Raw genomic sequence first — 17179 nt, 5'->3', positions numbered from 1 at the left:
CCCTCTGCAGCCAGCTTCTCTGCTGCAGCTTCACCCTCCTCTCTCAGCCGACCCCGCTCACAAGGCCACAGGGTATCACACAGGCCATCACCACAGCAACCAGCATCGCAGGTTAGTGTCTCAAAGCCATTTTCTGCAGGGGGTGAAAGGTCAACATATTAGCATGGCGCATACTCCCGTGCCCATCCAGGTACCATGGGCTACATGGTGGCCCTGGTTGGCACTGCGGCTCCTGCCCACACACGTCCCTTTCCCCCCACCCACCCCCACACCGCTGCCCCGTCGGTATACAGCCCCGTCGGTGCCCCCGGTCCTGGCGCCCGTCCCTGCTGCCAGACGCACCATTGGCTGGCACTGCCCTCTCTGGTGGCTGCCTTGGATGTGGCCCTGGGTGGTTCCCCCGGTGGGTGGCTGCCGGTTGGCCGGGGATTTTAGTCTCTCCAAAGTCAGTCTTCTGAAACTATTAATCTTATCATAAGAATAATAATTATTATACGATCATTATTATTCCTGTGCTGTAGTTGCAATTCTGAACACGACACCATATTTGGGAAGAATGCGGCGAAATCTAAAGATAACGATGACCCAATCATTGAAGAACCATCCTTCATTATGTTGGAGAGACTGCTAGCTTGGCTGCACAAGATAACAATTGACTCACGTACCTATCTCACAGTGCTCTCCCGTGAATCCAGCTGGGCATTCACAAGCAAAGCTGCCATCCCTCAGTACACATGTTCCACTGCCACAGCGATTGCCTTGACACGGACCAGGGACAACTGCGAAAAGACCAGTAAAATCACAGAGTGATGCAGTTACTCAATGTGTGACACAGGTAATAACTAGGCATCCGAAGGACTAGGAATTAGTCCAGTTAAAACACACCTGTGACAAGATCCTTGAGTGCGCACGATTTAAACAGACAATCCATAGCAATCTGGGCTGGTAATCCCGAGACCCTGGATAATGTCCTGGGTTCAAAACCTACCAGGGCAGATGGTGACGTTTCATTTTAATTGTAAAAAAAATCCTGGAATTACCTTCATTTTTGCTAAAATCCTACCTGGCCCACTGCCTCTTTAGGGAAGGAAATATACTGGGTCTTTACCTGCTCTGGCCTACTTGTGACTCCAGATCACAACCCCCCCCCCTCAAGGGCAATTAGGGATGGGCAATAAATGCTGGCCGGCCAGTGACACCCATATCCTACGAAATTATCAAAAAACAAATCTAGTGAAGACGATTTAATCAACCTTCTGCCCCAAATTGGTTTATGAAACATTTAAAAAAAAAATCACAGTGGTACTTTCTCACTGATAGCCATGCACTCTTTGGAATATTCTTCATTTCACTATTCATCATTTGCAGTCAGTGCAAAGCATTTCAGCTTCAAATTGGAGGCCTTCATCTGCTGCCCTTTTCCTCTGGAATGTAGATTACGTGGGGTTACATAGGATATACGGCAAAGAAACAGGACAACCAGTCCATGCCAGACTTCATGCTGCACGCACACCTCCTCCCATCTTCTCATTTAAATCTACCACTGTAACTTTCTATTCCCCTCTCCCTCAAATATGTTTAGCACACTGGGGCTGTTTAGCACACTGGGCTAAGTCGCTGGCTTTGAAAGAAGACCAAGGCTGGTCAGCAGCACGGTTCGATTCCCGTAACAGCCTCCCCGGACAGGCGCCGGAATGTGGCGACTAGGGGCTTTTCACAGTAACTTCATTGAAGCCTACTTGTGACAATAAGCGATTTTCATTTCATGTGCGTAGCTTCCCCTTAAATGTATCTATACTATTCACTTCACCTGCTACCTGTGAGCACGAGTTCCCCACTCTCATCGCTCAAACAAGTTCTTTCAGAATTCCCGATTGAATTTCGTGGGGACTATTTTGTATCGATGGCCTCTAGTTGCTCTTCCCCACAAGGGACGGCGCGGTGGCACAGTGGTTAGCACAGCTGCATCTCAGCCCCAGTGAGTTTCCTCCGGGTGCTCCGGTTTCCTCCCACAGTCCAAAGATGTGCAGGTTAGGGGAATAGGGCAGGGGAAATGGGCCTAGATAGGGTGCTCTTTCAGAGAGTCGGTGCAGACTCGATGGGCTGAATGGCCTCCTTCTGCATTGTAGGGATTCGATGGATTCTTCTGTATCCACGTGAACAAAAAGTCCCATTAGGTCATCTCCTTGGCCTTTCTTCTTTGAATTGAAAAGATCCTAGCCTGTCGATCCTCTCCTGAGCTGGATTAGCACACTGGGCTAAATCGCTGACTTTGAAAACAGTCCAAGGCAGGCCAGCAGCACGGTTCAATTCCCGTACCAGCCTCCCCGAACAGGCGCCGGAATGTGGCGACTAGGGGCTTTTCACAGTAACGTCATTGAAGCCTACTCGTGACAATAAGCGATTTTCATTCATTTAATTTCATATATACCCTGACAATTCTGGTGCCATCCTTGTAAAGCCTGTTAGCACCCTCTCCAATGCCTCTACCCTTTTGAAACACAGCGGCCAGCACTGCAAAACCTGAACCGATCTAAGCGAGGCCCAGGTGTTGGACCGATGACAGAATAGACTGACTAATACTCATAGTCTGTTACATCACTAAGATGTAATTCTCACTGATTGTGCAAAAACGTACATTCAATCCCTTGGCCTGCTTTGAATTGCCATTTAAAAAAAACAAAAAAAAAAACAAAGCCACATGGAAACAAATAGCACAACTGGCTTTGGCCTTGGGTATGGAAACAGTCCAGAAAATATACATAATATTAATTATTTTTAAAAATAAATTTAGATAACCCAATTATTGTTTTTTCCACTTAAGGGGCAACTTAGTGTGGCCAATCCACCAAGTCTGCCCATCTTTTTGGGTTGTGGGGGTGAGACCAACGCAGGCATGGAGAGAATGTGCAAACTCCACATGGGCAGCGACCCGGGGCCGGGATCGAACCCGAGACCCCACACAATGTCAATTCTTAAAGTTCATTGTCAGGATGTTCGCATCACTGGCATGAGATGACTGAGAAACTTACTCTGCCGCTTTGCAGGGCAGTTAAGGATATAGCCCTGGATTTAATGCAGCCCATTGTGGCACGAGACAAAGCCGGCAGGGCCAATTAATCATGGGGGAGGCCACACGTCAGCCTCCTGGGGGCAGGAAAACCTCCTGTGATTAAAATGGACCCCACGAGGAAAATTCATCAGGGTGGCCAGTGAAGCTTGTTATGGGCCCAATTTCAGTTTTTAAAGGCATCCCCCCTTTTTCCCCAAATAATGTGGTGCTCAAACTCGAGCTAATTCAGCTTCTCGAGGGCAGTTAGGGATGGACAATAGGTGCTGGCCTAGCCAAAGACACCCATATTCCATGAAAGAATTAAAAAAAGTTTCAATTTCTGTCTGATCAGATTTGTCCCATTTTGGGACTATGTCCTGAGGTGGGGCAGGAAAAAGCAATGTTTCCCACTGTGGCGGCCGGCAGGAAACGCACAAAACTGTCCGCCGTCTGCCTCATTAATTAGACACCCGGGCGTTTTGCGCTATATCCTGTGTGGAGCAGGCCTGATGGCGAGTTGTCTGCCCGTCGTGTCCGGGTGCTACATTGAAATGGCGTCCAACATCACTGAGCCATGATTGAAGGAAGGAGGTGAACCTTCCGAAAATGAAGGTCGACCTCCAGGAGCACTCGGAGTGGATGGACCTCCTGAGAATGAAGGTGGGTTTTCAGGAACTTTGAGGCTTGAAGATAGACCCGCCCTCCAGGACACCGAATCCGGAAGTTCCACCTGTCCATGGTCACCTTCCCCCCCACCCACTGCTGTGATGTTCTGGAGCCCAGGGTTGCTGAGTAGACTCCGAGGTTGCGCGGGAGATGGTTCAGACGAGTCCTGACACCTGCACACCGCATTGTCCCGAACGTGATTTCCTGCGGCCAATGCAGAGAATCCGACATTGGTGGGTGGGGAGGGGCCTTCATCTGCATACCATTAACAGGATGCAAATTAGTTTTGTGCAGGCCTCCGAGCACAGGACAGGGACCCTGCTCCCCCTCCAACTTCGACAGTTCAAACGTTTGTTAAGAGCTTGAAAAGATTTGGATGCCTGATTTTTAAAGGGATGGGCAGGTTATCAACACCTTCAAAACCAATTAATCTGAAAGGGGGTGGGTCGAGAGTTGTGAACTAATTTAAGCTATCCCAGGGCATTATCACTGAAGAAGTATGGAAGGGGCACGTCCCACGGCATTATGCTGGGGGTGTGGGCGGAGCTCATTCAGAGCCCACTCCACCAGCAACCTTGGCCCCCGACAGATCGGGAATTGTTTCTAAAGGGTGCCCCGACCTGAAAAGAGTATACAAACAAATACCACATGGAAATACCCCCTCCCCCCAACATCTCCCACAGACACAGGACCCTTCATCGGACGGGGTATTGAGTACAAGAGTTGGCAGGTCATGTTACAGTTTTATAGGACTTTGGTTCGGCCACATTTGGAATACTGCGTGCAGTTCTGGTCGCCACATTACCAGAAGGATGTGGATGCCTTGGAGAGGGTGCAGAGGAGGTTCACCAGGATGTTGCCTGGTATGGAGGGTGCTAGCTATGAAGAAAGGTTGAGTAGATTAGGATTGTTTTCGTTGGAAAGACGGAGGTTGAGGGGGGACCTGATTGAGGTCTACAAAATTATGAGAGGTATGGACAGGGTGGATAGCAACAAGCTTTTCCCAAGAGTGGGGGTGTCAGTTACAAGGGGTCACGATTTCAAAGTGAGAGGGGGAAAGTTTAAGGGAGATGTGCGTGGAAAGTTTTTTACGCAGAGGGTGGTGGGTGCCTGGAACGCTTTACCAGCGGAGGTGGTAGAGGCGGGCACGATAGCATCATTTAAGAAGCATCTAGACAGGTATATGAATGGGCGGGAACAGAGGGAAGTAGACCTTGGAAAATAGGAGACAGGTTTAGATAAAGGATCTGGATCGGCGCAGGCTGGGAGGGCCGAAGGGCCTGTTTCCTGTGCTGTAATTTTCTTTGTTCTACCCGCCCCGGGGAACCCCCCCCCACCATCTCTGAACCTTCCCAACACTACCCCCCCACCCCCGCAGATAGAGTTCCCTGGCAGTGCAAGGGGGCAGTGCCGGATAGTGGCAGGGCATGACCCTCACAATCCTCCACCTCTCTCTCCCCCCCCCCCAGGGGCTGTGCTTACCTGTGTGCCCCCGATAGGTTCCGATCATCAGGTCCCCATTAATAAAAAGTTGTTGTAAAGCTCAGCCGAGATGACATCACGTGGGGTGGGGGGAGGGTGGGGTGGGGGTGGATGATACAACGGGGCGGCCTGCTGATGACATTTAAAAGTATGGTAATAGAGTTCATGACCTTTCATGGCAGGAATCCCATTGCATAACTGGCAGGTGGTAGGAAAAATCAAGTGAAGATAACTGAAAACATATGCGATAGATTAACAGATATTAGAGTACCTGGCCTCAGAAAATAGCAATGAAACTCTGTCTGGCCTGGAGCGGCATTTCAAAGCAAACCAAAGAATTCATACAGTTCAGGAGGAGGCCATTGGGCCCACCCTATCCCCACAATCCAGTAACCCCCACCTAAGCTTTTGGACATTAAAGGGCAATTTAGCATGGCCAATCCACCTAACCTCCACAATGTTGGATTGTGGGAGGGAAGCAGAGCACCAGGATGAAACCTGATATGCAGACACGGGGAGAATGTGCAAACTCCGCACAGTCACCCCAAGCCTGGAATTGAACCCGTGTCGCTGGTGCTGTGAGGCAGCAGTGCTAACCACTGTGCTGCCCTTACAGCAATCGGATTTACTTAGAGCAGATCTTATGGCCTTAAAAGCTCAGGTTATTGTAAACATATGACCATTTTGCAGAGCAGGTGGCATTGTCACTAGACTAATAATCCAGAGACCCAGGACAATGTTCCAGGAACCCAGGTTCGAATCCCGCAATGGCAGATGGTGAAATTAGAATTCAGTGTCTAGTGATGATCCTGAAGCCATTGTCAATTGTCATAAAACTCATCTGGTCCACTAATGCTTATCAGGGACGGAAATCTGCTTTATCATTATCTGGTCTTGCCTCCTTGTGACTCCAGATTCACAGCAATGTGGTTTCTACAGAATTTACAGTGAAGAAGGAGGCCATTTGACCCATCGAGTCTGCACCGGCCCTTGGAAAGAGCTCCCTACTTAAGCCCACACCTCCACCCTGACCCTGTAACCCCACCGAGCCATTTTGGACATTAAGGGCAATTCATCATGGCCAATCCACCTAACCTGCACATTTTTGGACTGTGGGAGGAAACCGGAATACCCGGAGGAACCCCACGCCAATACAGGGAGAAGATGCAGACTCCGCACAGACAGTCACCCAGGCCGAGAATCGAACCTAGGACCCTGACGCTGTGAAGCAACAGTCCTAACCACTGTGCTACCGTGCCATACCATTGACTCGGAGATAGCCTGGCAAGCCACTTGGCTGACGGGCGATTAGGAAAGGATCAGAAATGCAGGCCCAGCATTCCTTGAATGAGTAACGGGTCATGGAGTAAAATGAACAGAGCAGCAAATTGGGTGGCATAAGGCTCCCGTCATTGTAAAAGAGCATTTCATCTGACTTACCGTGAGAATCACCATACGTCATCCACTAATAAATTACACAATTGCAGTGGCTACGGAACCTACTCTAAAATAATTTGAATCAAAACATTTAGTACCTTCTGCTATCACCGGTTCAGCCACAATTGTCACGACGTCTGGCGAGATTTGAGGTGGAACAGTTGTGAGTATGACTGGGGCAGCGGATGTCACCGTTAGCCCCCCTGTACTCTTGGGCTCAATTGACACTTCTGTTTGGCTGGATGCTGCATTGTCTATGGACACTGAAGAAATCTCATCACCTTCAAGTTCAGATTCCTCGGGCACTTTTGTTTCCAGCCGGGTTATCTCAAGATGCGTCGGTCCAGTGCTCACTACCACGTCAGGTAATGAAAAGTCTCCAGAAACATTAGGAATTATGGGTAAAAGTGTTGCAGGAAGTTCACCACTAACGTCAGGAGCACCAGACAGTTCTTTGCTAATTTGAAGCAATCCTGAAAGATCGCCGCTAACTTCATGAACTCCTGAAGGTTCTTCGGCAACTTCTGAAAGTTCTCCAGAAAGTTCTCCACTACCTTCAGGAATGCCAGAAGATTCCTTACTTGTGTCAATAATTCTGGAAGTTGCAATAACAATTTGGGGCAATCCAAATGGTTCCCCACTACCATCAGGAGCTCCAGAGGGCTCTCCACTACTGTCGTAGGGTTTTCCAGTGTCTTCCACATCCCCACTAGAAATTGGAACCCCTGAAATTTGCTCCTCAATGGGTCCTTCACCTGCTTCTACAAAAATAGATGGAATTGTTGGATATTCTTTATCTTCTGGAGCAATCAGGATTACCTGTATTTCAGATGATTCCACACTGATCTTTGGTATTCCAGATGGTAATCCACTGGCATCAGGTTCTCCAGAAGCTTCTCCACTGGAAACAGGTTCTCCAGAAGCTTCTCCACTGGAAACAGTTTCTCCAGAAGCTTCTCCACTGGAGACAGGTTCTCCACTGGAAACAGGTTCTCCAGAAGGTTCTCCACTGGAAACAGATACTCCAGGAAGTTCTCCACTGAAAACAGGTTCTCCAGAAGGTTCTCCACTGGTAACAGGTTCCCCAGAAGGTTCTTCACTTGAAACAGGTTCTCCAGAAGGTTCTCCACTGGAAACAGATACTCCAGGAAGTTCTCCACTGAAAACAGGTTCTCCAGAAGGCTCCCCACTGGTAACAGGTTCTCCAGAAGGCTCCCCACTAGTAAAAGGTTCTCCAGAAGGTTCCCCACTAGTAACAGGTTCTCCATAAGGTTCCCCACTAGTAACAGGTTCTCCAGAAGGTTCTCCACTGGTAACAACTTCTGCAGAAGGTTCCCCGCTGGTAATAGGTTCTCCAGAAGGTTCCCCACTGGCAACAGCTTCTCCAGAAGGTTCCCCACTGGTAATAGGTTCTCCAGAAGGTTCCCCACTGGTAACAGGTTCTCCAGAAGGTTCCCCACTGGTAACAGGTTCTCCAGAAGGTTCTCCACTGGTATCAGGTTCTCCAGAAGGTTCTCCACTAGTTACAGGTTCTCCAGAAGGTTCTCCACTAGTTACAGGTTCTCCAGAAGGTTCCCAACTGGAAACAGGTTCTCCAGAAGGTTCTCCACTGGTAACATATTCTCCAGAAGGTTCTCCACTGGCAACAGGTTCTCCAGAAGGTTCTCCACTGGCAACAGCTTCTCCAGAAGGTTCCCCACTGGTAACAGGTTCTCCAGAAGGTTCTCCACTGGTAACAGCTTCTCCAGAAGGTTCCCCACTGGTAACAGCTTCTCCAGAAGGTTCCCCACTGGTAACAGCTTCTCCAGAAGGTTCCCCACTGGTAACAGGTTCTCCAGAAGGTTCTCCACTGGTAACAGCTTCTCCAGAAGGTTCCCCACTGGTAACAGCTTCTCCAGAAGGTTCCCCACTGGTAACAGCTTCTCCAGAAGGTTCTCCACTAACAGAAAGTTCTCCAGAGGTTTCTCCACTAGCAACGGTTTCTCCAGAAGGTTCTCCACTAACAAAGGGTTCTCCAGAATGTTCGCCACTAATGACAGGTTCACCAGAAGGTTCTCCACTTACAACAGGTTCTCCAGAAGGTTCTCCACTTACAACAGGTTCTCCAGAAGGTTCCCCACTACTAACGGTTTCCCCAGAAGGTTCTCCACTTACAACAGGTTCTCCAGAAGGTTCCCCACTAGAAACAGGTTCTCCAGAAGGTTCCCCACTAGAAACAGGTTCTCCAGAAGGTTCCCCACTACCAATAGTTTCTCCAGAAGATTCTTTGCCAACAAAATGGTCTCCAGAAGGTACTCCACTAACAAAAGGTTCTTCAGAAGGTTCGGCACTTGTATCAATTTCTGGCAGAGGCGTTGCGTCTGCAAACCCTGAGAGAAAATACAAACACATCTTTTAATTCTTTGGGGAAAAATGGCAAGAAGCTTACACTACACACAGAGCACCAGATCCTCCTATGTTTGAAAATACACCAGAGGGTTCATATCTGAAGTTGTGTACCCTTGTTCTTGACCTCTTTGATGAAGTAACTTTATCAAAATAAAACTTTGAAGATACTGCACATTCTGTTCAAGCACTACTTTTTCTGGACATGACCTTCAACTTTCATTCTGAATGAATGTTCATGCGCATTAACATTCAGCGATTGTGCATGTTAAATGGAACATGGAATAGATTGTCTAAATGTTCTGAATCATCAAACTAAAAATAAGTCTCAGTGGGTATTTACAACACAAAACCTCTGACAGAACTTTGTGACATTCCCCGCTGGATCACTGTCTATGCGGAGTCTGCACGTTCTCCCCGTGTCTGCGTGGGTTTCCTCCGGGTGCTCCGGTTTCCTCCCACAGTCCAAAAACATGCAGATTAGGTGAATTGGCCATGATAAATTGCCTATAGTGGCCAAAAAGGTTATGAGGGATTATTGGGTTACAGGGATTGGGTGGAAGTGAGGGCTTAAGTGGGTTGGTGCAGACCCGATGGGCCGAATGGCCTCCTTCTGCACTGTATGTTCTATGATGCTCCCCTCCCCAACAGACCTCCTGATACCCAGTGGATCTCGGAAGCTAGGTGGCAAATGGATGCGAGTTAATCCACCCCCATGACAGACAATACTGGATTATCTTTTGAAGTCAATTGAAGTTATTGGCATTTTATAAAGCGGACATCCTATTGTTCTGACTGGTACTCAAAAAAAAGTCCCAAGGCCAATTTCACCACCGAACCATCATCATTCGGGGAGGCAGTGGCGTAGAGGTATTGTCACTGGACTAGTAAAACAGAGACCCAGATTGATCCTCTGGGGACCCAGGTTCAAATCCTGCCACTGCAGGTGGTGAAATCTGAATTTGATAAAAAAATCTGGAATTAAAAATCTAATGATGCCAATTGTTGATTGTAGTAAAAACCCATCTGGTTCACTGATGTCCTTTAGGGAAGGAAATTTTCGATTTGTACCTGGTTGACCGACCCCAGACCCACAGCAATGGAGTTGACTCTTCACTGCCCCCTGAAGGGCAATAAATGAGGCACAGCCTGTGACGCCCATGAACAAATAAAAAAAAAATTCTGTAAGCTCATTGAAGAATTGTCTCTTAGACAAGAGCTCAGAAAGCTTTCCGCCAACACCCTTAATGTGATAGAATTCAGCACCTTCTAGACTGATGGAGGTTCCTCGAATATGCAGCATTAGCTATCTGGCTTTAATACTCCATCATTGAGGTTCATCCGCCTCCCCGAATGACGATGGTTCGGTGGTGAAATTGGCCTTGAACCTTTATTTGAGCTTCCTGTTCATTACTTCCAAATAACTAACTCTGGTACTTACCGGGTTCAAGTGTGGGGGTGACTGTCGCAAAGAATTTCTCAGCCGTTGTGAGATATTTATCTGGGATGGCTTCAGTGGTAGGCTCAGAAACCAAAGATACTGTCCGTTCAGATGGCAATATCTCCAGCACTGGTGCCACGTGCGTTGCTATAGTCTCTTCAATCAAACCAGATGTAACGTTGGGCTGCCCTGTAGTGTCCACAAATAAGGTCTCAGTCCTGTCCTTTTCAGCTTCTTCTGGCCTCACTGTCTTTGTTACATCAAGCTCAATATCAGGGGTTGGTGACACTCTCTCAACTAGAATCACAGGTACTGTTAGTTTCTCAACCTCTGGCTCTTCAGTAATCATGGGAACGATGGTTTCTAAAAAACAAAAATGTTGAAAAAGAACAATAAATACTAAGAAATGTTTTAAATTCTTTTGTCGATGTGAGCATCACTGGTAGGCTAGCATTTATTGCCCTCATGAATGTGACGGTGAGTTGCGTTTTTGAACTGCTGCTGTCCATGTGGTGTAGGTACATCAACTGTGCTGTTAGGATGGGAGTTCCAGGATTTTAACCCAGCAACAGTGAAGGAACGGCGATATAGTCCCAAGTCACAATGGTGTGTGACTTGGAGCGGGAACTTGCAGGTGGTGATGTCTCCATGTATCTGCTGCCCTTGTCCTTCTCAGTGTTAGAGGTTGTAGGTTTGGATTCAAAGGAGCCTTGGCGAGTTGCTGCAGTGCATCGTGTTGATGGTGCACACTGCTGCCACTGTGCATTGGTGGTTGAGGGATTGAATGTTTAAGGTCGTGGATGGGGTGCCAATCAAGCGGGGCTGCTTTGTCCTGGATGGTGTTGTTGGAGCTGCACTCAACTAGGGAAGGGGAGAGCAGTCTGTCACAAAGTGCATTTAACGTGACTGTGCAAAGTACCCCTCGGGAATTGACAATGAGCGCAATGTCCCAATAATTTTCCATTGGATTGAGACTGTGGCGGAGAAATGCCATGGGCTTTTCACAATCTCACACTGCAATGTCAGTAAATTGTAGGGATTCATGTCGCATTACATTCGGCCCCCACCAACAAGCCTGGACTTGCAGAGGCCTACCGACTGAACTGGCTTGGGAGGGATTCATGTCGCATTACATTCGGCCCCCACCAACAAGCCTGGACTTGCAGAGGCCTACCGACTGAACTGGCTTGGGAGGGATTCATGTCGCATTACATTCGGCCCCCACCAACAAGCCTGGACTTGCAGAGGCCTACCGACTGAACTGGCTTGGGAGGGATTCATGTCGCATTACATTCGGCCCCCACCAACAAGCCTGGACTTGCAGAGGCCTACCGACTGAACTGGCTTGGGACAATTCACACCTCTTTAACCTGGAGTTACCTCTCTCTCTGCATCTTTGATGATTTGATTGCTGCAGGTGCTCGCATTCCGGGGCATCTCTGACTGTGTCTATATAAACATTTCTGGAACAAGCCTTTCCATTCACCTGAAGAAGGAGCCGTGCTCCGAAAGCTCGTGTTTGAAACAAACCTGTTGGACTTTAACCTGGTGTTGTAAGACTTCTTACAGTAAAATTGTGGAAATGGGTGCTTAAAGCATTCTTCCACCAAAATTATATGTGAAGATTGGGAGACTGCCAATGGAAATTCCTGGCGCATTTATTTAAAATCACAAACTTTGGCTGAATACCATTCCCTCATTTATTCCCTTTTTTGTGCATTTGGTTGAGCCGGAGGGTCTTAGCTACAGCGCCACTCCCATTTCCCCCTGCTAGAATCTCTTCTAGCCCGGTGGTGATAGCCACTTTGAGGATCTGGAATCAGTATAGGCAGCATTTTAAAACTGGGCCTCATGGCACCGTTGGCTCCAAATTGCAAAAACAATAGGTTTGTCTTGTCTGGCTTAGATTCATTGTTTAGGGCATGGGAGAGGGAAGGGTTGGAGAGGGAAGGGTTGTAGAGGTTTAGAGACATGCTTCTGGAGGATAGGTTCACCAGTTTAGATGAATTGTTAGAGAAGTTCCAGCTTCCCAGAGGGAATATACTCAGGTACTTTCAGGTGCGAGGTTTTTGGGCAAAGAGCTTCCTTCATTTCCCCTGGTACCATCGCTTTTGCTTCTGGACAGGGTCGTGTCCTTGGCCGAGTTGGGGGAGGGTAAGACATTGGATGACCATGGGCAGATGTTGCCGAAGGAGCAGGCATCGCTGGAGGAGGTAAAGAGCAAGTGAGAGGGTGAGCTGAGTTTGGTTTTTAGGAGGGGTAAGTGTGGAATGAGGCTCTTCACAGGGTCAACTTCACCTCCTCATGTGCGAGGTTAAGCCTGATCCAGAACAATGTTGTGCACAAAGCGCACCTGACTGGGGGGTCGAGGGGGGGGGGGGTTTGAGTGGTTTCTTATCGGGGGTGCAGGATCGGTGCGTGTGGTGCCGAGTGATATGCACATGTTTTAGCCTTGTTAGTTTCTGGGTCGCCTTTTTTGATGCAATGTCAAGTATTTTGCGCGTTCAACTGGGCCAAGCCCGTTGGTGGCCATTTTTGGAGTCAGTGGTGAGGGAGATTCTTGAGCAAATTGTCATAGGAGTAACAAGGTATTGGAGGTGTTGGCAGGCTTAAAAATGTCCCAGGGTGCTGTGGGAGGTGAGGGAGAAGATTGTAGGAGCTCTGACCCAAATTTTGAATTCCTCTCTGGCCTCGGAGAGGTGCCAGAGGACTAGAGAACAGCTAATGTGTTCCACTTTTTAAGAAAAGTTGTAGACATAAGCCAGGGAACTACAGGCCAGTGAGTCTCACATCAGTGGTAGGGAAACTATTGGAGAAAGTCCTCAAGGAGAGAATCGATCTCCACTTGGAGATTTGATCAGGGCTAGTCAGTATCCCTTTGTCAGAGGGAGGTGATGCCCAACGAATTTGATTGAATTTTTTGAGCATGTGACCAGTTGTGTAGATGAGGGTAGTGTAGTTGATGTAGTTTACATGGATTTCAGCAATGCCTTTGACAATGTTCCACATGGGAGACTTACAAAGAAGGCAAATGCACATGGGATACAGGGCGATTTGATAAGGTGGATTCAAAATTGGCTTCGCGGTAGGAGATGGAGAGTGATGATAGATGGTTGCTTTAGTGACTGGAAGCCAGTGTTCAGTGGCGGACCACAGGGATCTGTGCTGGGCCCCCTATTGTTTGTCATTTATCTAAATGACTTGGATGACTATGTGGGGGGTAGGATCAGTAAGTTTGTGGATAGCACAAAGATTGGCCGGGTGGTTAACAGTGGGGTTGAGTGTGTTGGGTTACAGGAAGATATAGACGGGATGGTCAAATGGGCAGAAAAGTGGCAGATGGAATTTGACCCTGAAAAATGTGAGGTGATACACTTTGAAGGAGTAATTTGACAAGGAAGTATTCAATGAATGGCCTGACACTGGGAAGTTCCGAGGAAGTCTTTGTCCATAGATCACTGAATGCAGAAGGGCAGGTTAATAGGGTGGTGGCATATGGGACACTTGCCTTTATCAATCGGGGCTTATATTACAAAAGCAGGGAGGTCATGTTGGAGTTGTACAGAACACTGGTGAGGCCACAGCTGGAGTACAGTGTGCAATTCTGGTCACCACATTATATGCATGATTGCACTGGAGGGGGTGCAGAGGTGTTTCACGAGAATGTTGCCTAGGATGGAACATTTAAGTTATCAAGAGAGGTTGGATAGGCTTGGGTTGTATTCTCTGGAGCAGAGAAGACTGATGGGTGACCTAATCGAGGTGCACAAGATTGAGAGTCATGGACAGGGTGGATAGGGAGTAGCTGTTCCCCTTAGTGGAAAGGTCAGTTACGAGGGGACAGAAGTTCAAGGTGAGGGGCAGGATGAATAATAATAATAATAATCACTTATTGTCACAAGTAGGCTTCAATGAAGTTACTGTGAAAAGACCCTAGTTGCCACATTTCGGCGTTTGTTCGGGGAGGCTGGTACGGGAATAGGGGGGATTTGAAGAAAAACCTTTTTTACCCACAGGGTGGCGATAGTCTAGAATGCACTGCCTGGGAGGGTAGTAAAGGAGAGTTGCCTCACATTCTTTAAAAGTACCTGGACGAACACTTGGCATGTCATAACATTCAAGACTATGGACCAAGTGCTGGCAGATGGGATGAGGTGGGCAGGTCAGGTGCCTTTCATGCGTCGCTGCCGATATGATGGGCCAAAGGGCCTCGGTCGAAGTGGGATTCAAATGTGGACAGAGGATGGGGTTGGGGCCCTGGAGAAGTGAAGTGGGAAAAAGCTGCTGTACTGGGGATACTGGGAACAGTCGGTTAAGGCAAGAAAATGGGGGGGGGGGGGGGGGGGGGGGAGGTTCAAAGGGTGCGGTCAGTGCTGCCCGCATGAGGGTACATCTCAGGATATTGGCTGCAGAGTCCTTACAGGACATTGAGCTCATCTACAACATTTCAATTACCTCGACTGAGAGTAATCTGGGGCAATGGCCATCACAATGCAGAGATGCGAGGTCCAACTGAGCTTGCAAGTTCAGCCATGTCCCACAGAGTGGCGAGCACAGTGCTGGACGCTAATATGAACATTCAATAAAGATTGAATGCAAAAGCAGAACATTATTTCTTCCACAATAAAGAAATATCCCGAACATCCCTGTAATCATCAATGCACGGCGACCATCAGGTGTGCCTGCACATTTAGGCCAGGATATTCCAGCCTCACTGCACCTGTGGATCTGGCAAGCCATTCACCGGAAGATCCACCTGGCAGATGGGGCCGGAAAATCCCACCCTAAGGGCTGGATTCTCCGTTTTTGGGACCATGTTCCCACGCCGGCATCAAAACAGTGGAATTTTACTCCTGAGAATCCTGGATTAAAGGGGCACGAATTCACAGCCCTTCAGGGGGGCTAGCAGGGACCCGGAGTAAATCTCACAGCTTTTGCTGCAGATACGGGCCCCTGCACTTCCGGGTCAGAGGCCACACCGTGCTCCATGGCGGACAAACACTGCGGAGGTAGACCCACAATGGAGACCCCCCGAATCTGCCGCGCGCCCGACCCTCAAACACCGCACAATCATTCCCCGGCTACCTACAAGGCCCCCCCCCCCTGGCCTCCCATCCGCCCGCCCCCGACCAGGGCAGCCATGGACTGGGTCCGCAGCCGCCACACGAATATCCCAACTGGCTGGACCAGGTTAGTTCCACGCCGTCGGGACTTCGGCCGATCAGGGGCGGAGAATGTCGGAGAGGGCCTCTGGCAACGGCCCCCGGCGGCACGGTGTACTCACCGGTGATGCCGCTTTTCATAACCAGGAGAATCGGTGAACCGTCACCAGTCCCTATTTCCGTGTCAAATTGGATTCTCCACCCCGGCGCCGGCCGCGATTTCGGCGTCGGGGTGCGGAGAATGCAGCCCCTCACCTCTGACTAAGCTGGACTCATCAAATAATGATGATCATGAATGAAGGGAAACCAATGTTGTGTTACTTATTTACAAGTGAAATTTATCTGTGACGGTGAGCTTTCTTGTTTCTCCTGGAGACTCTTTCTCAGTCTCCTGTACCACCTGCATTGTTGGCGAGTTTCATCACTGAAAAATTTCTCCCACCGGGGGATTGGACGTGACCCCTGTTTGTGCTTACTTTTAATTGTAACCATGTGGGAACGAGCAAAAGGCAAGAAAGTGGAGGTTTGTCATCTCACTCCCGGGGCATCACTGCAGGAGCTCCTCATGGTGGTGTCCTAGCCCCAACATTCTAAGCTGCTTCATCAATGACCTTCCTTCCAACATAAGTCAGCTGTTGGGACGTTCGCTGATGATTGCACAATTTTCAGTGTCATTCGTCACTCCTCAGGTACTGAAGGAGACCATGTGCAAATGCAACAAGATCTGGACAATATCCAGGCTTGGGCTGACAAGTGGCAAGTAACATTCAAGCCACATAAAATGTCAGGCAATGACCATCTCTAATCAGAGAGAACCTAACCATCGCCCCATGAAATTTAATGGTATTACCATCACTGAATCCCCCATTATCAACATCCTGGGGCTTACCATTGACAAGAAACTGAACTGGACTAGCCATATTAATACTGTGGATACAATGGCAGGTCAGAGGGGAGTAATCTTGTGGTGAGTAACTCATCTACTGGCTCTCTGAGGTCTGCCTGCCACCTACAGGGTACAGGTTAGGAGTGTGATGGAATACTCCCCACTTGTCTGGATGAGTGCAGCTCCAACAACACTCAAGAGGTTCCATACCATCAAGGACAAAACAGTACACTTTATTGGCACCCCTTCCATAGATATCCCCTCCCTCCACCACCGACGCACAGTAGCAGCCATGTGTACCATCTTCAAGATCCACTGCAGGCACTCACCAAGGCTCCTTTTAGGCAGCACCTTCCATACCCACTGTCATGTGAGAGCACCTTTAAGAAATGGATGTTTAAGAAATGTACCTTTAAGAAATGAAGCAGCTCATATTACTGAAGTGATGTCAGAGTGTGGGTGGAGCTGGGTTTTTAGCTCAGCCATTTTGCTGTGTTTTGGTTTCAGTTTGAGAAAACAGCTGAAAAGTGCCTGGCTGGTTTGCAGTGAGCTGTTTTGAAAGGAGAAAGCCAGTTTTGAGAAAAGAGCTTGGGTGTGTCTGAGTTTTGCAGGGAGCTGGCTTTGCTGTGGTCTCTGCCATGAAAGACTATCTCAAAATCATTTGGGTG

At 48.6% G+C, this 17179-nt stretch overlaps 1 protein-coding gene across 3 annotated transcripts in view; it reads right to left on the bottom strand.

Annotated features, from left to right (window-relative positions):
* The window catches only part of LOC119974518 (aggrecan core protein-like), a 118603-nt gene that overhangs the window by 26953 nt on the left and 74471 nt on the right, over positions 1-17179 (bottom strand). For 2 of the 3 annotated variants that reach the window (XM_038813458.1, XM_038813459.1), the window contains exons 11-13: positions 10464-10826; positions 6736-9006; positions 666-779 (exon numbers count right to left, since the gene is read on the bottom strand). In XM_038813458.1, the coding sequence (XP_038669386.1) occupies positions 666-779; positions 6736-9006; positions 10464-10826 (2748 nt within the window). The remainder of the gene's footprint in view (positions 1-665; positions 780-6735; positions 9007-10463; positions 10827-17179) is intronic. The other variant, XM_038813460.1, reaches the window with a different exon arrangement.

Source organism: Scyliorhinus canicula, chromosome 12 (assembly GCF_902713615.1).
Source record: "Scyliorhinus canicula chromosome 12, sScyCan1.1, whole genome shotgun sequence".
NCBI lineage: Eukaryota > Metazoa > Chordata > Chondrichthyes > Carcharhiniformes > Scyliorhinidae > Scyliorhinus > Scyliorhinus canicula.
Note: the sequence above shows the minus strand (reverse complement) of the source record. Positions and strands in the feature narration are given on the sequence as shown.